At 42.7% G+C, this 20,233-nt stretch overlaps 2 protein-coding genes and 1 long non-coding RNA gene across 3 annotated transcripts in view; 2 read left to right on the top strand and 1 right to left on the bottom strand.

Annotated features, from left to right (window-relative positions):
* The first annotated feature begins 4,899 nt into the window (after positions 1-4,899).
* PTF1A (pancreas associated transcription factor 1a) lies at positions 4,900-7,697 on the top strand. Its single transcript, XM_039331533.1, has 2 exons — positions 4,900-5,739; positions 6,808-7,697. Exons 1-2 carry the CDS (start codon positions 5,070-5,072, stop codon positions 7,008-7,010), a joined length of 873 nt encoding a protein of 290 aa, XP_039187467.1. The 5' UTR covers positions 4,900-5,069; the 3' UTR covers positions 7,011-7,697.
* A 1,735-nt stretch (positions 7,698-9,432) lies between these two features.
* Positions 9,433-11,823, top strand: LOC120302734. Its single transcript, XR_005555200.1, has 2 exons — positions 9,433-9,762; positions 11,483-11,823. It is a non-coding gene; the product is annotated as an uncharacterized LOC120302734 (long non-coding RNA).
* A 7,138-nt stretch (positions 11,824-18,961) lies between these two features.
* Positions 18,962-20,233, bottom strand: part of CUNH10orf67 (chromosome unknown C10orf67 homolog) — a 72,400-nt gene continuing 71,128 nt past the window's right edge. The window contains exon 16 of the mRNA XM_039331579.1: positions 18,962-19,351. Within this exon, the coding sequence (XP_039187513.1) occupies positions 19,290-19,351 (62 nt within the window). The 3' untranslated portion in view covers positions 18,962-19,289. The remainder of the gene's footprint in view (positions 19,352-20,233) is intronic.

Genomic DNA, 20,233 nt, shown 5'->3' with positions numbered 1-20,233 from the left:
TTATGAATTTCATTATGGGTTCTTTTAGGTGTGTTCAAGTCATTGGGCTTCAAAATCCAAGAGATCTAGTACAACCACACAGACTTCTAGGCAATACACACAACAAGCATTCAAAGGCTAGTATTCACTGCTCCCTACTCCATCTCTCCTACATCTACTACTTCTGCTACTGTTCCTCCAACTATTGTATTACTTTTTATGAATCCTACTGCTGGAGAATAGTATCTCTATTTGCTTTAATTTGCTTCATATACTTCCTTTCCTATTTCCCACACACAAGCAGCACCACACCCAACTGCTTCTCTTCTCAGATGTTATAGCCAATAGATCAAAGTATGCTAAAGTAAAACTAAAGCAAAATGATATGTTAGTTTTATTCAAATTTGGATTATTTTCCTTCTAAATTAATGTAGTAGTAGCCAATTCAAATCTTTATCTAAATGGATATTTCCAAATAGAATCCAACAGTTTTTTCTCTAGAAGTTAAGCTTTATGAAGCATTGCAGAAGCTATGCACACTGCAACATTGTACCATTTTTAGTTGAGAGTAAATCCCTAGAACGAGTAGGGATTTAAATATAGCATTTTAATCATAGACATCTTTAACTTAGAGTCAGTTTCACCATGGAGGCTGCACCTTGAAAATGTAAGATACTTATAGGACTAGTGATTATTTGATTGCATCTACTACTCTAGATCAAATGAGCATTGAGCAATCCTGTTATCCAATTCTAAAAGCATGAAAGAGTCATTATGTTTGGGAAAGAGCAAAAGTAAAGAGAATATTTATAGTTCTCCTCCTTACAAAATTTAAGATTAATTCTACATGATGTAATAGGCAAGAATCAGTTGCAGATAGAAACTCAAATACTGAGATAGCTGTATGGCACTAATAGTTTTCTATTGCTTAGTATTGGCAACATTTAAGGCACTTCTAAAATCATTCCAGCAGTTCAGTCTATGCATGTTCATTAAGCTGGAAATAAATTCTGCTTTGTTGAGAACTTTCAAATTGTATGAATAGGATTGCATGCAGTCCAAGTCTGCCCAAAGGAGTTAGAAGCATTTGGTTTAACATACTTTATTCTTAAAGTTATTTATACCTTCAAGTCAATGTTGACTCCTGATAATTGCTTGGACTGGTCCCTGTCATTCTGGGAAGATTCTTTTTAGCAATAAGTCCCTTTGCAAACTTCTTCTTGGGCGTGGAGAGACTGACTGGCCCAGATGACAGTTGATTTTATGCCTACAGCAAGATTAGAATTCTTGGTCACCTAGGTTCAGCCTGGTGTTGGTCTTATGAGAATCCCATATGTATGTGAGATATGTGCAATCCTACTCATTACCCTTTGTATGTTGGCTGGAAACTAAGACTGACCTCTGGCATATGGCCAGTGAGGCCACTATTCCGTAATATTTAGTTTTGTATCTTTTCTTTAGATCAGAGGATATATATTGATGTTTCTACAGCAGGCTGAAAGTTTATGAAGTATGTTGAAATCTACTCACATTTACTTCCAAGTCTCATTTAGAAGCATAGGTAAAGTTATCTAAATGGATAATCCTCAATAAATCTTGAAGTACTTTAATGAATTATATAATTTAAAGATACATGGGGCCTTTCTTGGCTCATCTTAGTGGAATATAATGAGAGAGTATAAAGCAAACAGAGTATCCCATTCATCAGTGGAATTGGGCTATTTTTTCTTATGCTGTGGTTTACAGAATTTAAGTATAATGTGTGAATTCATTCAATCAACTTGTGTTGACTTTAAAATTGTAGCAATGATTGCTGCAGAGTAGGAAATGAGAAAAGTTTTTATCCTCCATTTTTATGAAATGTGAGTGGGCAACTCCAAGCAAAATCTCCCACTAACCAACTTTTCTCCATTACTGGTTCCTGTCAGACCCTATTTTCTATAATACCTATTACTGTCCTTTAGTATATTCAAAACCCCTAACATCCTGCAGTTACAACTTATTGCTACAACTTACAATAGAAATCTTAATTCTATCACCTTTATAAACGAAAAGAACTGATTCTGAAAATGAGCACGCAGTAAGTCCAAAGTGGCCATGATTGTGGGCCATTTGGATCTCATCTGTACCCTGTACTGTTCAAGATGGGTCTAGTTGAAAACATCCAGTGTTGTCTGCTTCAGGAGAGTGAGCACAGTGCTTCTCTATCTTCACATTAAGGGGAAAAAAACAATTTCAAAGTATGACGAATGGCCAAGCTTCAAAGACCTCCACAAACTGAGATAACTGGAAAACAAAATCCAGAAAAGCAGCCTGGTGCTGAACAAAAATTTAATTCTCAGAATGTCTCAGAGCTGGACCCATTCCCTTCCCAAACAAAGAAGGAATCAAAATCATGATGAAGTGAAAGTATTATTGAATTGGTAGGTGGCAAAGATCCATTCATTGCTCTACAATTATTATCAGTGGACACTAACTGGAGCTGCTTCTAGGGCTCCGTCTGCTTAAGGAAGGCTTGAAGATCTGTGCATCCTCCAAGAGAGGTGATATTAGTACAATGCACAAGATTGCATTACTTTTTGAGCCTGTAATATGTTGTTTCTTCTACTTGATCAAACTACTTGCTTTGCCTATGTCGCCCTGTCTTGCATGAAACAGCTGTAATCTAATTAAATGTAATTAATTTGTGAAGGAGCTGAACAATGTATAGTCAAACCACCCTAAAGCCTTCTACTTGCTCCATGGGTTATTTCTAATTCTACAGCACTCCATCCATAGGCCAAAATGCCTTCCTTGTTTTTGCAATTAAATGTTTTTGGGGACTTCTAGGAAGGTGGGTGAAACTCTTCAATGCTTTAAACCTAAAAACTGCTGTTCCAGGTGTGGAATAGTATTAAATGTTCCAGGGCTGAAAAACTATCCATATTTGCCTAAGTGAATTTTATATCCATAAGGAGGATTATGCAGAAGTAGGTAGTGTTGGTGGAGATGGTAGCCATAAGCTCTTGAATCATGAGATTTTCTAACTTGAATTAATCAGTCATTAATACTCTTCAATTCTTCCATCTCAGGCATATTGCACATAATTTGGTGAATCTGTATTTTTAATTGTAGCAATACAATTCAGAGTAAAGAGCATAGGCATGCAGTAGAAAAAGACCATGCCCCTGAGCAAATACATTTTGAAAGTAAACATATTTTGCCAATAAAGAAAAGCAGAACCAACCTTATTTCCTTCCATTTATTTTATTCTTTGTTAGATATATTGTTCTTCAAGAGAAACTCATAAAAAGAGCCTTTCATTTCCTGCTCCCCAACAAGAATCCTTTGCCTCAAAGGATTGGGCTGAGAGAGGTGGCTTGCCAAAAGTCTTCCAGAGAGTTTATGTGGTTGAGGGTGGATTTGAATTGTGATCTCCTAGAAGTTATCCCAACATCTGACTGGTACAGACCTAGCACCGGGCAGGCAAAATGAGGCATCCATCTTTGTCTTTGCAAGGAAGTCATATCAATTTTAGGAATTTGTCCTAGGTATCACAGCAGCTCTTTACCAAAACCAGTCTTGATCTTGGCCTCAGGCAGCAATGTCTTTTGGCACCATCATGAGAAGAAGAGAAGGGAAAAGTGAAAGACCTTCAAGTTAGAAAAGTGAGTTATGATTTGTTGCAAGTGCTATTAATATGGGACATTTTAATGGCTACCAGAGCAGTTCTCTCACTTGACAATTCACAACATCATAAATCAGAGATGCTGAATCATGGCTTGCTTTCTATGACAAAATGGAGATATGGACAACAATATATTGAAATAATTGACTTTGGTTCATATAGTAAGGGACAGCAATTTATCTACATTTTGGTTTAATGGGCTGTACAAATATACCAAGAATGTATTTGTCTGAATTTTACAAAACTTGTAACTGGAAAACACTGGGTTTAGTTGACGCAGGTGCAGTGCACCTGCCTTTTAGTTAGCACACCATTTGCCTTTGCTACACACTTAGGACTGAGCCTCCATATTCCATGTTTGTGGTTCTATTTGCTCTCACCATCACACCAGGTGTCAAAATTCAAGGATATGGCCTTGACTTTGTTCCCTGTGGAGGGAATGGCAAACTTTTGAAGTCAATGATCAGGATCTTCCGGTATCCAAGGCAGCAAGGGGAGGGGACTTAAGTATTTATCTAGAGAAAGTATTTTGGACAAGTATCTCTATTTAGCAAGTGCTAACAATCTAGAATAAGCTTTCCGATTAATCCTCTATGTTTCTTCCTTTTGACGATCTATCTAATACTCTATTTAAAGAGGCGGTAATGAGTCTTAGCCAGGCAATGGTTGGGCAGGAAAAAGCAAGATAATTAATACTAAAAGTTCGTGAAAACGGGGATTTGGATAGGGCATAATTTTTAGAGTATAATTATTAAGTCTTCCCCTCTCCCCAGGCCGATTCTAGTTACACTGAAGCAGGTAGATCCGGCAGGGTCCAACCAGAACTAGATTTCCTTTCCTCTCTCCTCCGCACATCTGGAGTGAGGGTGATAGACGTTTGCGCAGGGCAGAGTGAGATTGGGACAGTAGAAAAGCCTGAAGACAGGTTGCTTACACCAACTTCTCCAAGAGTTGCTTTGTGGCACTCCATGGATCCTTCCAGAATACAATGGAGGTAACTGTACTAACGCGTTAAACTGTCTGCTGACGGGTGAAAGGAAACACGCGAACGAGGACACCAAAAGAGAGCATACTTTGCTCTCGCTCTCCTTCAGAAACAGCCTAGGTGTATGCTCCCCCTCTCGCTCCCCCTTAATCATGGGAGGTCCTCCACTGAGCCCTGATTGGCTGGCGATGTTGGTTAATGGCACGCGCCTGCGGTTGTACTTATAAGAATCCTCGCGTGCCAGCCCTCAGTTCCTATAAGTCTGCAGCCCCCGTCGGGGAGAGAGAACGCGCGCAAATACGCAGAAGAGAGCAGTAGCAAATCGCAGCGCCGCAGGAGCCAAAGGCGGAGGCGGGGGGCAAGAAAGAAAAGGCAGCGACTCACCCACAACTGGCTTCCCGTTACGCCTTTCCCCAGCCACATTCTTGCAGATCCGGCATGGAATCGGTACTACTGGAACACTTCCCTGCTGGCCTGGACTCCTTCTCCTCAGAATCTTATTTTGACGATGAGGAATTTTTCACCGATCAGTCTTCCCGCGACCCTCTGGAAGGTGACGAACTCCTGGAGGCCGAGGTGGGCTTCCTGAGCCCGCCGTTCCACGAGTGTTACCGCAGCGACGGGGCTGGCGGTGGCTCAGGATCTGAAAATGTGCCGGAAGGCTCTCTGTGCTGTGAAGCGGATCCAGGTAGCTTCTCGATGCCCTTTTCCTCGCCGTCGTCGACCAGTTTCACCTATGAGTGCTGTGAACTGGCGGCGTCGCCCAGGGGCAGCCTCAAGTCTTTGAGTGCGGCGGCGGCGGCGGCAGCAGCAGCGCGGCGGCGGCGGCGGGTGCGCTCCGAGGCCGAGTTGCAGCAACTGAGGCAGGCGGCTAATGTGCGCGAGCGGCGGCGGATGCAGTCCATCAACGACGCCTTCGAGGGGCTGCGCTCTCATATCCCCACGCTGCCTTACGAGAAGCGTCTCTCCAAGGTAGACACTCTGCGCCTGGCCATCGGCTACATCAATTTCCTCAGCGAGCTGGTCCAATCCGACTTACCACTGCGCAGCGCTGGCAGCCAGAGCCCATGCCAGCCCAAGAAGGTTATCATCTGCCACCGGGGCACAAGTAAGTGCAGGGTGAACTTCCCGTCCCGGTCAAGCGCCCTCCAAATGAAGAGAAGAGAGAGGGAATCCTTGGCCACAGTGGCTTCGGTGCGGCTGTAGAAACCTTGCAGACGGCCGTCCTCAAGCTCACGCGCCCAGCTCTTCCCTTAAATTCATTCCCACCACCCAAGCAATGAGAGATCGTCGCAGCCCGAAACTTTGCTTTGAAACTCCCTGACTTGGCGCCAAAATGGGTATCCAATAGCATTCCATTCGCGCTCGGATTTTCTCATGGACGTGTCTGTCGGTGGCTGTTATTACTGCTGCTACCCACAAGTGTATGCACGAGCACACACGGAAACTTTATCCTTTCCTTTGTTTGCTAGTGAAATGTGCTTGCACCGACTCAAAGGCGATCCTTAGACGGCGGTAAACCCTAAGAGGATACACTCATTTGAGGCGGAATTTAAGTTCTAAGGCGCCACGTATTTTGCACGAGTCTGTAGATTGTTTGCATCCAAATCACTGCACCACTGATAGACTATTATTTTTGAAACCCAGCAATACACACAGTATTCTTCTGCATGCATTCAAAAGAAGTTGAGATCCAAATTAGGGTGCTCCTTAGATAGCCGCTGCAGAAGCCCTTGCCCATGATAAGCCTCTGCTTATCCATCTTAATGTCCTCCAGATTTTGGCTTTCCAAATACCTAGCCAGCATGGCTGTAATAGAGATTAGTCCAACACATCTGAAGAGCAGCAAAAAATTACGCTATTCTTTAGCTATGGAGAAAAGCTGCTTTCTCCCAAGTATCATGCTGGGTTAATGCCAGTATTAAATTCCTTAAATTGATAGACTATCCAACAGGTAGATGAAGTGGTAAGTGAGCTTAAGACTACATTATATACTCAGCAAATGATGCCACAGTTAGCTGAGTCCCTGTCACAAGTATGACAGAAAGTGGGAAGTCTCCCTTATTTATTTGGAAAATTTATATTGCCATCTACTTGGCCACAGCATGTTTATTCCAATATAGTGAGAATGTTCAGTCTAATGCTCTCCCTCTTCCTTTGTTTATCTTCCTTCCAGGATCACCTTCTCCAAGTGACCCAGATTACGGACTTCCTCCTCTTGCTGGGCATTCACTCTCTTGGACTGATGAAAAACAACTCAAGGAACAAAACATTATTAGAACTGCTAAAGTCTGGACTCCAGAAGACCCCAGGAAGTTAAACAGCAAATCATCTGTGAACAACATTGAAAATGAGCCCCCTTTTGATTTCATATCATAACATGAGAACATTATTACATTAAAAATATCAATATCTTTGCCAGCATACAGTTGTATGAGTTCTAGATTCTGAGCTTGGTTGTTTGTTTGCAGATATTTCAGTACCTGATTAGGTAACAATGTGAACCTAGTTGAGTAATGAAACATCTGCAAGCAAACAACCGAACTTAGCACAAAGAACTCCAATCCTGAGCTACCTATACTCTCCGTTATTGGAACATTTTTATTTAATAACACATATTTCCAAAGGTATTTTACAATACAAAAAGTATTCTAAGGGCAATCACCTTTTTTCCTATTTATTATTAACAGCTGGGGGAATGGAGCTATCTTTTTTGAATGTATAATTTATATAATTTATCCTAATGTTAAAATATGCAATACTTGTAGATTCATTCACCAGCACCTTTGGCAAAATTGCTTTGTTAGAAAGGAAAATACTTCCCAAGAAATGTGAACATAATATATTATCATGTTGAATATGTTAATTATATTAAAATATTAGTAAACTTCAATTAAAATGAATTTATTTGGAGGAGGATCTGTTCTCAGGTAGAACTTTGGATTAAATTGTTTATAAAATACAGGATGTTTCTACGGATACAGGAGATGTCTTGATGTAGGATTCAGCAAATAAACTGTGTGCTAATAAATTTATTCAGTTAATAAATTTGTTATTTAAAGACCATCCCTCTTATTGATTCTGTGCTGCAAAATCGTAATCCTATATTACTATCTGGAGAAACCCAGTACCTTCCAGATACATAAGGATTATAGTTCCCAGAATCCCTAGTTAAGTTAACTGGCAACTATGGAACTTTAAATCACATATCCATGCTTTTTAGGATTATAGCTTTCCTAGGAAATCTTTTAGCTGAAAAACTCTCGTGGTTTCATTTGATTTGTGAAGTGTTTAAAAAACTGGTAACTACATTGAAATATTCCAATCAGCTTTTCATTTCAAAAATAAGTTAAGGGTGGTATAAAGTTGGGTGACACCCAATGGACAAAGTTGTAATCCAAATTTGCTAGTTCACTAAAGGATATTTCTTTGTGTGAGAAAGTTTGTTTCCTTATGGCAGCAACCCATTTTACTACTGTTATTTTCATTAATGTTGCTTAGCTAACACTTCTAATGGGTTTGTAAAATCACTGGGGGCTTAGGACCAGAAGTATTTCATTGGACCACTTATCAGTATCTAGCTCAGAAACAAATCAGGTTTCCATCATGAAAACCAGCACGTCCTAAAGGTAAGTACTGTAGTGAATTAATGCAACAAGTTTATTAGAAAGAGGGGGAGCCCTACTTCACCGAATAACTTGAAGAAGACATTGTAAAGCTGTGTGTTGAGCATTGCCTATTTATAGACTGCTAGCAGATAGCAAAAGGTTGAGCTACACGAGGTTCGATATCCTTTATGTTTTTTGCAGTTATCTCTTGGAATCATGTAATACTGATGTCCCATGCTTAAAATACTAGGTAACTGGGAACTGGGAATTTATCCATAAGTACATGAGGCTCTAAAGAAATCAAGTCTGCAGAGTGGGTGCCAGCAGTATTTTTCCTGTGACAAATTTGATGAGAATTTGTCCTTTTTATTAGTTAGGTATTCCACTTGATTATTTTAGAGAAAGTATCTTTACTTTAATACCTTTTAATCTTTACATTCTATGAATTTATTATTTTTTAAAGTTGTTTTTATTATTGTAGTAGAGATGATTCTGCATATCCACATATGTTCATGGGAAGGAAAGGGAAACATCATGTCTTTCTAAGAATTTCACAAGATACTCTTCAAAAGTCTGTGTTTATTAAGGTTTTATGAACCAGATAGCTAAAAATAAGGCTATTCCTATTTCTAAAAATATAATTGCAAACAGCAATGGCAACATCAGCACCTTCAACACTTTCAGGAACAAATGAAAAACAGGCCTCTATACTATTGGAGACTTGAATCCCTAAGACCAGATTCAGCCTTAAAGGTAAATGTAGCAGACAGTTGTTTATAGGATTCTCTGTAAGCTTCAGCTTACCAGTGTATAACTTAGTTATAAAGGCAATGTACCTTACAACACTGTTAGTGAGATCCGCAGCTGTCCTAAAGGCTCAGGAAAATATAATAACCTACAAAATATTTTCCAGCACAGGTAGTCCTAATTCCTACCCCAAATTCCACCACAGTGTGTGTGTATGGGGTAATTGCAGGACAACAGCTCTTCTGAAAAATAATCCTGGCATGGATTAGATACAGTCCGAAAATTAGTCCCCCCACCCGTCCTCCCCTGCAAGCAGGATATCCTCATCTGAGACCACAACCCTGCCTTGAATGAAAACCTAGTTTGCGAAATGGATCGATCTAGCGAGGAGGATGAACTGAGCGCGGCACAGTGGGAGTTCCCAGAGTCGGAGGTGTGTAGTTTAGAGCTAGTCCCACACCCCACGGCGAGGGCCGCAAAGGCGGTGGGGACTTCTGGCTGCCCCGAGGCTGCTTCAGCCGCTTCTGCTTCCGCGGCTGGCCAAGGCCGCAGGTGCGGATTTTCCCATGTTAGACGCGATGGATCGGCGGGAGAAGCCCAGCTGCCTAGCCCGGGTCTAGTGTGTCTGATCCAGCGCTGTTTTTGCTGCTACTACCCGGGGGAGGGGAGAGGCAGGCGAATGGGAACCGCGGTCAGTCCTCGGAGCCCCAAAACAGCTAATGACCCTCGCTACGCCGGCACTTTCGGAAAGCAACAGGAACTCATCACCCGCTCGGGTAGGCTAATTGCATTAACCTAGATAGGCTGGCAAAGTGGCCCATGTCTCCCGTCTGGCACCATCGCTTCAAAGGGCAATTAGCCAGCTTTCAGTTCCCTTGCCCTCCGTGGGCAATCTCGGATGGCGGGAAGAGGAGTAGGGCTGCCCCCGCCTCCGCCTACCCCCACAGGACAAGGGGCAGGGGAAATCCGCCGGCAACGTTATGGAACTGTCGAAAGCCTCGAAGGCAAAGCTCGAGGCGAAAGCGGAGGGTTGAATAGCCCAGCTACAATTCGATGATCCGGTATTAGGATCTCATTAAACACAGAATGGCTCCTTGGCACAAACGCTTCCAGGAGGCATGTAATTTCATTACGCTCATTAGAAAGTCAAATGGTCGCTACATTCGAACGCCTTGAGACTAAGCGGTGAAAGGCCATTTACTCTGGCCGGGTGTGTGTGTGTGTGCGTGTGGGGTATTTGCTGGGACGGTAGCTTTGCACCATTCCAACACTGTAGCATTGTTGCGGAACGTCCTCTCTTCTACAGCATCACTTGGGGTGTGAGGGGGTGCGCGCGCCTGAAGGCGTGCATGCATCTTGTCATTCAGGGATGGCCTCGTCATATCCTTAAATCTAGCGCAGATCAAGCGGAAGAGCCGGGCTACTCAGGGTCTCTTATCATGTGACTCCTCTGGTTTGACTTGACAAGTCCTTTTAATGACGAACTTCAAATCATATCCTAAGTCCTTTGCTGCTCTTCCTCAGCTATTCACTGTAGTTGCAGCTGTTTTAAAAGCCAGAAGAATATTTTAAAAGGTGTCTGTGTGTACCTCCACACACACATATACATAAATGAATGGACACACACGTATAATCCACATGAAAAGTGACATCAATCTGCCTCCCAAGACTCGAGCCAAAGTGCCGTTTAAGGCAGGCACGAGAATTGCAAAAGAAAATTAAAACACACACAAACACCTCTCAACCCAATGAAGCAGCAACAGTCGCCCGCGCGTGTCTGTGTATAATATTGTTTGGCACTGGAAGGAACCAGCGTGTGGGCTTCCATGATTGACAGCTATTCAAACCTTTGAAACCAGCGTTCTCTCTACTCTCCTTCTCTCCCTGTCACCCCCCAAAATTAATCAAGGGCAACAATAAAGAGATTCATTGATAAGCTTCTCCCCTTGGGGCACTGTGCTTGCATTCAAATAGATAACGCTCTCCCACCTCCCTAGCAGTTTGATCGGAAGTCGACAGCATGCATTGATGTGGTTGGGGGAAGTGCTGGAAGATCAAACTAAATCATTTTTCTTACTAATAAAATAACTCAGTATCTGAAGATTTTAAAAGAACTTTACAGTGATCTGATGGAAAACGATTTAGCCCTGAGGTCCTACAAAAATTGTTTTCTTCAGAATGTTTACTACTAATATTGGAATTAGCCAATGAGCTTGAAAAGAGCAATGTGCAATTTTATCAAAGATTCTAAACTATTCTGCAATTTTCAGGTTGAAAAAGATTTCCATCCATCCAGTAGACACTATAAGATGAAAGCTGGTTGCTCTGTGCACAACTTCCCAATGGGCTAAGATGCTGCTCCTGAGATTTATGCCTACCACAGAGACCAGACCGAGGCTGCTGCTGTAGTACTAGCAAATGATACAAGAGTTACTAAGATCCTAATTTTCTTTCTACTTCTGTTAATCAGACTATCCTTGCCTTTGAATTCAATAGCCCTGCCAGCGAAGGAAGACGGACTTGCTGGACTGCACAAAGCCAGAACCAGAAATCCCATTAAAGCCTCAAGGCATCAATCTCTTTCAGCTCCAAGTGCAGGAAAAGTATGAGAAACTGTCTCTGGAAAGCTAAGGCAGGATGAAAAAGAAACTGCCCCTAATGGAGACTGAGAACCTGCCCCTTTGGGATTCCCAGGCTTTCTAATCTGCCAATATTGGGATTAAAGCCTTGTAATATATGGAGTGTGAAACCTCGGCTAGGCATGAACTCATCCCATTTTCATTAAGGTCTCTTTTGAGGTGGCATCGAGGACCAGCTGCCAGGATGAACAAACACCAGTTGAGGGTTCCCGCTAAATCTTTCTCTCGCTCTCTCTCTCGCTCTCGCGCTCGCTCTCGCTCTCCCTCTCTCTCTTGCTCTCGCTCTCTCTTTTTTGTCTCCCTCTCTCCCCTCCCATGAGGCCTGTGGGAATGGACCCACACTCATTCCACAACAAATTGCATTTTCTAAATCTGGAAGCCTGGGGAGGCAACGATTCCCACGACGGGATGTGTAGTCTGGCCAACAGGTGCTCGGATTTGGCTGAGGGAGATAGGAGGACTCCGAGATGGGGAAAGGCTTTGCTGCCAGCAGAATAAGGCTTCCCGGGTGCCTCTTGCTTTTTACATGGCGTGGAAGCTGGAGACAATCAAAATGATATCTTTATTGCTAGGTTCATGTCCTGGGCTATAACATATCAATCCCTGTCGACTTTCTCTCGGATGCACCTGGTATTTCAAACTTGTTCTTTTTGTGTTTCTGGGTGCTGGGCTGCAGCTGCCTAAAACAAGCAAAGAGATTGAGAGAGGCCCTTACAATGTCTCCAAGACGTGTTGGCATGGTTTGCTTGTCTTTAATGTACCATTAAGCATTGTCTTGACACAATATGGGAACTGTAAAGCATGACATGTGTTATAATAAAACACATTTTCAATGATACACTTGCAATAAGAGCTGAGATGCAAGCAAACAAACAGGCCTGAGTCTCTCTTTTTTTTTGTTTGGGGCTTTTTTTTTTGTCTCCATTTGCTAAGCCTTCAACTGGCAATTAAACTTAAGATCACTACTTTCCCCTCTCCTATCAGCCAATTAAATTTTATGTTTTCTAATTTTTCACACAGAAAAAAAAGTCTCCATGCTGGCCTCTAAAGACATTGATTTTCTTGCTATCACCTGGCGTTCAGACCTTAGTTCCATTTATCAAGAAAGGGAACGTCGAACGTTGCATAAAGTGACTCTGTTACCATAAGGCTCTCACAATCCTGGCCCATTGTTTTCCCTTGTTAATAACTCATTACCAGGATTTAACAAATCCACCATTACATATGTTTTGTGTCTCCATATTTTGATCCGTACGATTAAGCAGATGTTACGATTGAAAATTGAAAAGTCCAAGGCTACTCTAGACTGAAAGAACGAGGGCAGCCTCAAACAACAAGCTAACAATGAGATTCAGAAGATCTTCAGAAAAACATTTACGGCCAATAAACAGACTCCAACCTGTTCCATTTCAACCATTGTGTGCCTGAGGGAATAATTAAGTTTAATAGGGAATAGGTCTGCGGGGCTTTCAATGCCAAGATCACAGGTGCGGGGTGGCACGCTGAATGATTCGCCTGATTTTTGCCAAGCTCAAGGGCTCTTCTCTGGACTTGCGAGCAGGGAGAAAACATTGTCATTTCTTTTAATTCACAACATTACTTTTAAGGCGAACAAAAGAGGGAGGAGGGAGGGGGAGAATGAGGGCTGGAGCCGTGAATGAGGCGCGCGCGGCTGCAGTAGAGAGAGCTGCCTTCTCAGCTGAGCGCGCCGACAGCCTGGTGCGCAGGAGCCTTTCTGGGTCTCCTAAAAGCTTCGCTCTTCGCCCCCCCCCAGCTGTCCCCGGCCTTAGTTCGTCATTAGCAGGAGCAGGGCAAACCCCAAAGGCCTCAGTCAGATTGCTTAGTGCTTTGAGTCCAACTTTCGAGTGCTAGGCGCCTTCGTGGACAGCTTGGCCAAACTCTCCACAAGCTCTGAGGCGAGCGGCTGGGACGGACCCTGGTTGGAGACGCACTTGCGTCCTGCTTCTCCCCTAAAAACTCGAGGTCCGGGGGAGTCGGCAAGGAGCCGGCTCGCGAGACCCCAGGAAAGGGAGGATCCCCCTGACAGAACTTTATGTTCCCTCTCCTTGCTGTTGAAGGTCTGATCTGAAAGAAGGAGGCAGCCAAGAAACGGTCTCCGCCTGCTTGGCGTCGTTGCGCATGGAGGTCTCCAAGAGGGGGCCCCGTTATCGTGGGCCTGCCTGAGGCCTGAACGAGCGCGACCGAGGTATACCAGTGGCTGCGGACAGCTCGAGGGGTCCGCAAAGGGAAGAACGCCATTTCTATGTCGGAACCACGGCTGACACACAGAGAAGAACTGGATCTTCCTGACAAAAAAATCTAGGCGCTCGCCGAGTACCCCTGCAAGCTTGTTCGCGATCGCTTAGGTTAGAGGTATCCAGGAACATGCTGGTTCCCTTTTTTAGATTCAGTCTAGTTTCCGAATCCCAGGAAAGCTCTCCGAGCCTCCGGGCTTATTCGCCGTTCTGACCATCCCCCAGATTCCAATTCCCTTCCTGCGCACCTGCTCTGAAGGCAACTTGTTGCGCTGAGCGCCTGTCACTATGCCAGAGATCTGCACAGAGGCTTTCCAAAGCAGGCCGAGCTTGCCACTCCGAGGCAAAGAAACAAATCAACCCACCTCTTCTGGGAAATGGCCTTGGACAGGCTTTCCTGTCGTAAGGCAAACGGGTGACTCTTGACATGTCGGGTCCCCCCCCCATCTTTGCGTGCCTTAGCTATTTCTTAGATTTCTGCCCAACCCATTAGCACGAGGAGAGCGAGTGGAAGCAGAGAATCTCTTGGTTAGGCCGGGAAGGAGGGCAAGAGCAGCCAAAGCTGCACCACAATCCTGCCGCCCGACCACGCTCCGCCCCCGCACAAAGCCAGCCACCCTTCTGCCCTGGCCAGTCTTCCGTGCTGGTTAAAGACTGGCACACGCTGCAGTAATCAATCGGGGCATCGGCAGATTATTAAATATTTCCCAATCAATCTGATTCTTTCTGGCAGACTTAGGCCAATCTCCATTTCTGAAGTTTGCAGAAGAGAGAAAGAAAGGAGAAGAGGGAAATGGGGAAATGGTGCCCTTAGTCGCTCTTAGCGAGGGCAGCCACAGGTAAAGCGCTCAGACACCGGCGAAAAAATGGAGGGCTAGCTTTCCCTGGGGAGCGAGCGTGGCTTCTTTGTACATCGAACCCTGGCTAAAGGATACTTCAGTTAGCAACACCCCGTTTCCACGTTGGTGCAAACTATTTGGGACTTTGTCAAAGTTTGTTTTGTAGAAGGCAGCTCCTTTAGCTAGAGCTCAATGGGTATCCACCAGAAAGCGCAGAAAGCGCCCCCCTTCTTTTCCAGTCCTTTTCAGGAAAAACGTGAATAGTTGTTGTCAAAGTGGACGGGGCTGAAAAAAGGGGTCCAAAAAGAAAAGGGGAAAAAAAGCCTTGAAAAGTCTTGGAAATGGGTAGGTTTTGCAGGTGTAGAATGAAGCTAATAACCATGCACAGTGTGCGCTCCCCCAGTGTGGAGAGTGTGACAGGGACAGCTGGCTCCGTTTTCCCTGTGAAAACCCCCCCTTGGTGGACCATACACAACGACAGTGACCTTTCGGCAGGGGAACCAGAGCCGACCCTTTGACTGAATTAGTCACAAAGACGTCTTGCTATGACTTTTGTTCCTCGCCACAGCCAAGAAATATTGCGTTAAATATGAGAAGGATTGTCTCCAGCTTTCTTGTGCTCCTTCAGGAAATATGGCCAGACTGATTTAAGGGGGCTCGTTTCTTTTCGCCGCGGCCTTTCATTCCTACCCCGCTAGCCTCCCCGCCCCCGACCTGGGGATGAGGAGGTGCGCTTTTTACAGCGTGCCTCCTTCCAAAGGGGAACGCTGACTCTGGGTGTAACAGCAGCGAATTTATCAATCTTTTCAGGATCTGACAATACTTGGAAATACATCATTGTCACTGGGGTGGTTTGATAGATTAGCTGGAGGCGCCGAGCCTTTCCAAGGTCAAGTTGAAGATTCTCATTTGGTGTTTAACTGAAGTTTTTTTTTTTTTGAAGGGCTAGACAATGGCTGCCTGTTAACTTGCCCCTTGTTCTGGAGAGGAATCCCTTTAAATCCTCTTTTTTTAAACTGATATCACTTCAGGGCAAAGAGAAGTGTGATTTTCCTATTCTGGTTTTTTTGGTCTCTTTTATGCTTTTCCATAAGAACAGATGACAATTAATTACACTAAAGAGTCGAGAAAAGTTCGTGGGGACGAGAATGCACTTTTGTCCTTCTGCACTTTATCCTCTTTCGTTTCTCAACGCATATTTAACGTTTTTCTCTCCTTCGTGTTTTAATGCTTTCTCTTTTTCCACGAGTTGGAAACCCCAAAGGTTTATTTGTGGTAGGCTTCCTTTTCTAAATTAGCCTTGAACCTGTTGTCAAAGTCCCTTTGAACTTCCCTTCACTGGGCTAAATATTTTCTTTTGCCTCTTTACAGATGTCTGCGCTAGTCTGGGTATGCACCCGCCGCCGTTTCCTCTCCCTTTCGCTCTGAGATGATTGATATTTGTTATTCAATCCAACTTTTATTTATCTTGCAAAAAGAAAAAAAATGTTGGAGGGTTCCGATGTGATAAATTGCAGATATGCAAATCACATTGAATGGTCTTGTAAGTGTGTCTCGCTAGAGCTGAATGAGGCCTTGCAAGCCGGTCTGTGCGCGCTCAGGACCCCAGGGAGCTGATCAAAGCACCCATTCTCTTTCATCCCCGTTATTCTCTTCCAAACTATTTCGATACAATATGTTTCCATGATGCCCTTAATGGGCTTGGGACACAGAACTCATTACAACCTAGCTAGTTTTGCCGACCTCTTTGTTCAGAGGCAGAAAGTTAAAGAGAAAAAAAGAAGGGGTGAGGAAGAGGGAAGGGGGAGGGGGAGGGAAAGACACTCTGCTGGTTGCCAGCTTTCTAAAATGCTTAAAGCATGTGTCATTTTTCATTGGATCTCTTCTTCATACCTTCAAAAGGAAAACTATGGCACCAGTCTGCCTTTTCTAGCATAAATTTCACTGCTGTCCAGACATTTCTCTGCAAGGTAAATTTTCTCTTTTTACAATACAACTTATTTTTCTTAATTATGAATGCATTTTTGTCAATATGGAGGAAATGAAAATGAATTTTCCTATTTCTATTATTCACTTTCTTATTTAAATATTGGGATCATAGAAATCTGTAATCCAGTATAATACTACAGACATGTTACACCAAACTTATTCCAAAAATTAGTTTCCCCGTATTAACTAATGTTTATCTCAGAAACAGAACTTGGATGAAAATGAAAAACTTGGTTAAAAAATTTCAGCAATTCCAAACCACTCTTTCCCCAAATTTGTTGTAGCGCTCAAACTTCCACCATCAGAGCAGAATAGGCAAGGAAGTGGGTTTTGACTCATAAATGCAATTTTGTTCTTAATGTAGTGGTAAAGCAAAACATAATTTGCAAATATGGGATCAACATGGTAAAACTAGTCAAGATAAGTTTTCAGTTCAGCTGACACTTATTCAACCATAATCTTTTCAATGGATTATTCAGCATGACAGTCTTGCAAAGATCCCTACTAGTCAACAAGAAAGAAATAGAAAATTCTTTCTCTCTGTGGCCATCTAGTGGTTGCTTGGATTTCTGCAACCCAAATGGGGTAGTTCTAAGTGCTTGGATTGCCCATCTTTTGGACAAGGACTTTGAAACTTTGGATTTAATGCTGAGCAAAGTCAGAATCTGGGTGTCCTTTGATGGCCCTGCAGCAGAACAACCACATGTTTGGGCAGCTTTGCTGCTGGTGCCTCTCAAAAGAAGCCCATCATCTCTATTTCTCTGATAGGAATTGTGAGAAGTGAGTGCATTTGTTTCTGGGTTGATTTGTTGATGGAAAATGGCTGGCAGCCAGTTCTGGGAACGATTCCAGCCCTGACTCCGATTAACCCTCTCTGGTGAAACTCTGCTGGAAACCAACTCACCAGCCATTGCCATTAATCTACTTACTAATTAAGCCAATTCATTTCTAAAGGAGGAAAAATGCCTTTCTTTGGCCCAAGTAATGGGAGGAAATTTGAAAGAAGCGCCAAACTGTGTAACTGTAATTCAGGCAGGGGATTGCTAAAACAAGCTTGTTGATATATAGCAGGAGGTTGAAACCAAGTTTCTAGGGCAACAATCCTTTGGAAATGTTTCTGGCACACAGAGTAAAAGGAGCTGAGCTGAAGCCTGAAGAACGGTAGGGGCTTGCAAAGGGCCATTGTGTGAAAAGGGTGTGGGGGAAACACTGTCACACACCCCCAACCGTGTTTCTGCTCATTTCACTCTTGCATCCTGTCTAGTTGCCATCAGATTCACTCTAATTGGGTAAGCACAAAGAATTTGGAACTTCAAGCCCAAACAAGACAAACATTTTGTGATCTTGGTGCAAATAGGTTAGGCATATAAAATCAATGGCCAATTAGTGCCCAAGAGGCAGTCACTTAGCCAAGTACAGTACCTGTTTTCTTCAGTGACTTTTATCCCTCATCTTTCACTTGTATTTGTAAGCATGTGGTTATTGCTCAAAATCACAAAGCTTTCTTGAACTTCATCATCACTTTGCAAGCTTAAGAGTACAATATAAGAAATCTTTAGATTGGAAAGATGTGCCCAACCAAATCATGGCACAATTTAGATGGAGGTTAATACTAAAAACCAGTTTTCCCAAGCTGTTATCCTTGGGATGTGCTGGGAAGAAGAATATCATCTGCAGAATAATCAGTTACCAGAATCTCCAGATGGGAATTCTGGAAACTTAAATCCTGAGAAGTCTAAAGAGAAACAGGTTGACTTACAAGCCGAAATCAGTTAGAAAGTCTGTATCAGTTGTTCTTTCCACAGTTCACTAAAGCAACACAAAAGGCAGCAGAAAAACAAACTCTGAATGAGTTCACCTGACACATTAATCAAAATGAAGCTCCATTATGCTTTGGCACATTGCTTGAATCTGCTCCTGATACACAGCAAAGTGTGGATTAATACAATCTGTGAATCTAATCCCCACATTGTAAAAACAAATAGGCCATGAGCAATATTGTGTACTGCATGCTGAATCTTGGACCACCTCAACATCATGTTTTAGGCTAATATATCTTGAAAGGTGTATTTAAAAGGTGCATTTGGACAAAACTGTTTCATCTTCAAAGTTCTCCAATCTGCCCTATTTAAATGATTGCTATTTAAATAAAAGGTAATTTTATTTTGATGGATTGACAGAACAGGTTTGATTTTACATTCCACAAAGTTTGCATTCATAGAAATCAAGTTCAGTTTAGGAACTAATTTTTTATTGCATTTTAGTGGTAAGGCTTGCAGAATAATAATTCAGAGAAATAACCCTAAGCTTCTTTATTTAAAGCTTCTTGTTTTTTATTTTTTGAAGCAGGAAAAACACTCCAGAGCTCCTTAACAGTTAGAAGCAGTGCTCCCTAAATATATTGATTCACTTTTACCATTGTGACATTTGGGCAGAAAATGCTCAAACAACTCTCAGATCAGGAGCAATGGCTTCTCATCTGGCCAATTTGTTTTGAGTTCCTTCTTTAGAAAAACTGAATAAATTCAACCTTTTTGGTGCAGACCATTGTTCTAGATATGGCAGAAGACTCCAACCCACATCAGTGTCCAGTAGACACAAGAGGTGAAGACAGTAACTTTGATTGTTCAAGCCCTTCTTCATCTGCAGAAGAAAAAAAAAGAAAGAAAAGAAAGAAAGAGAAAGAAAGAAAAGAAAGAAAGAAAGATGAGAATCACTTGAATGTATACTCTACCCAGGTCTGGTTGATAGGAAGCATGGTAAAATGGTATCTTGGCTTGGCTGATGGATTACAGAAAGATACATTTATGGCTGTAGCATGTAATGAAAATTTAGCCTGTGTAATGAAGTTATTTCTCAGTTTATCATGTGGGTCCGAAAATTGGGTTATGTCATGAAAGTATAGACTACGTTTGCATGCTTTGTTTGATTTGGGTTTAGTGTTTTTGTAAATCCAGTTAATAAAGTTTTAAACCATGCTTTATGGCTTGCATTTGATTATGATTAATAAAAGTGGCTAACTAAATCATGGCTTTGTGTTACAATAAAAGGTTGGGGGTTTGGGGCCACATGACCCTCTATCACTTTGGGGGTTGGGGCCACACGACCCTCTATCACTAAAAATTATCTTGTCCTGATTAAAATCTAACTGCTGCATTAAATTTATTGTGGGCCAATGGAGGAACAAGAGACTATTAAATTCCTAAGGAGCCAACTCTGGTGAAGTACATTTAGTTCACACAGCATTTGCTACCATAATAGCGTTTGGATTGCAAAACAGTCTCTTATAGTTTTGAAAAGACAGCAGCATATCTTATGGAAGCTAATTTCACTTTTATGCAATATGTCTGGTCTGCGAGCTAGACTGTGAAGATTTCTGGGATGAAAAAAAGTCCCCCTCATCAGTTTACTCAATGGTCCATCCATGGTATACTCTAGTACAGGGGTAGGCAACCTTGGCTCTTTTATGACTCGTGGACTTCAACTCCCAGAATTCCTGAACCAGGCAATCTGTTCCATTTCTAA

This window comes from Crotalus tigris, unplaced genomic scaffold (assembly GCF_016545835.1).
Source record: "Crotalus tigris isolate CLP2741 ecotype Arizona unplaced genomic scaffold, ASM1654583v1 scf7180000024437.13266115, whole genome shotgun sequence".
Classification (NCBI taxonomy): domain Eukaryota; kingdom Metazoa; phylum Chordata; class Lepidosauria; order Squamata; family Viperidae; genus Crotalus; species Crotalus tigris.
The sequence above is the reverse complement of the archived record's forward strand: the minus strand, read 5'-3'. Positions and strand labels throughout refer to the sequence as shown.

What these genes read in the sequence shown, in the direction of transcription:
- PTF1A (XM_039331533.1), top strand. Translation starts at nt 5,070, where the DNA reads ATGGAATCGGTACTACTGGAACACTTCCCTGCTGGCCTGGACTCCTTC. An exon ending in CATCTGCCACCGGGGCACAA is followed by an intron (nt 5,740 to 6,807) that starts GTAAGTGCAGGG and finishes TCTTCCTTCCAG; the next exon opens with GATCACCTTCTCCAAGTGAC.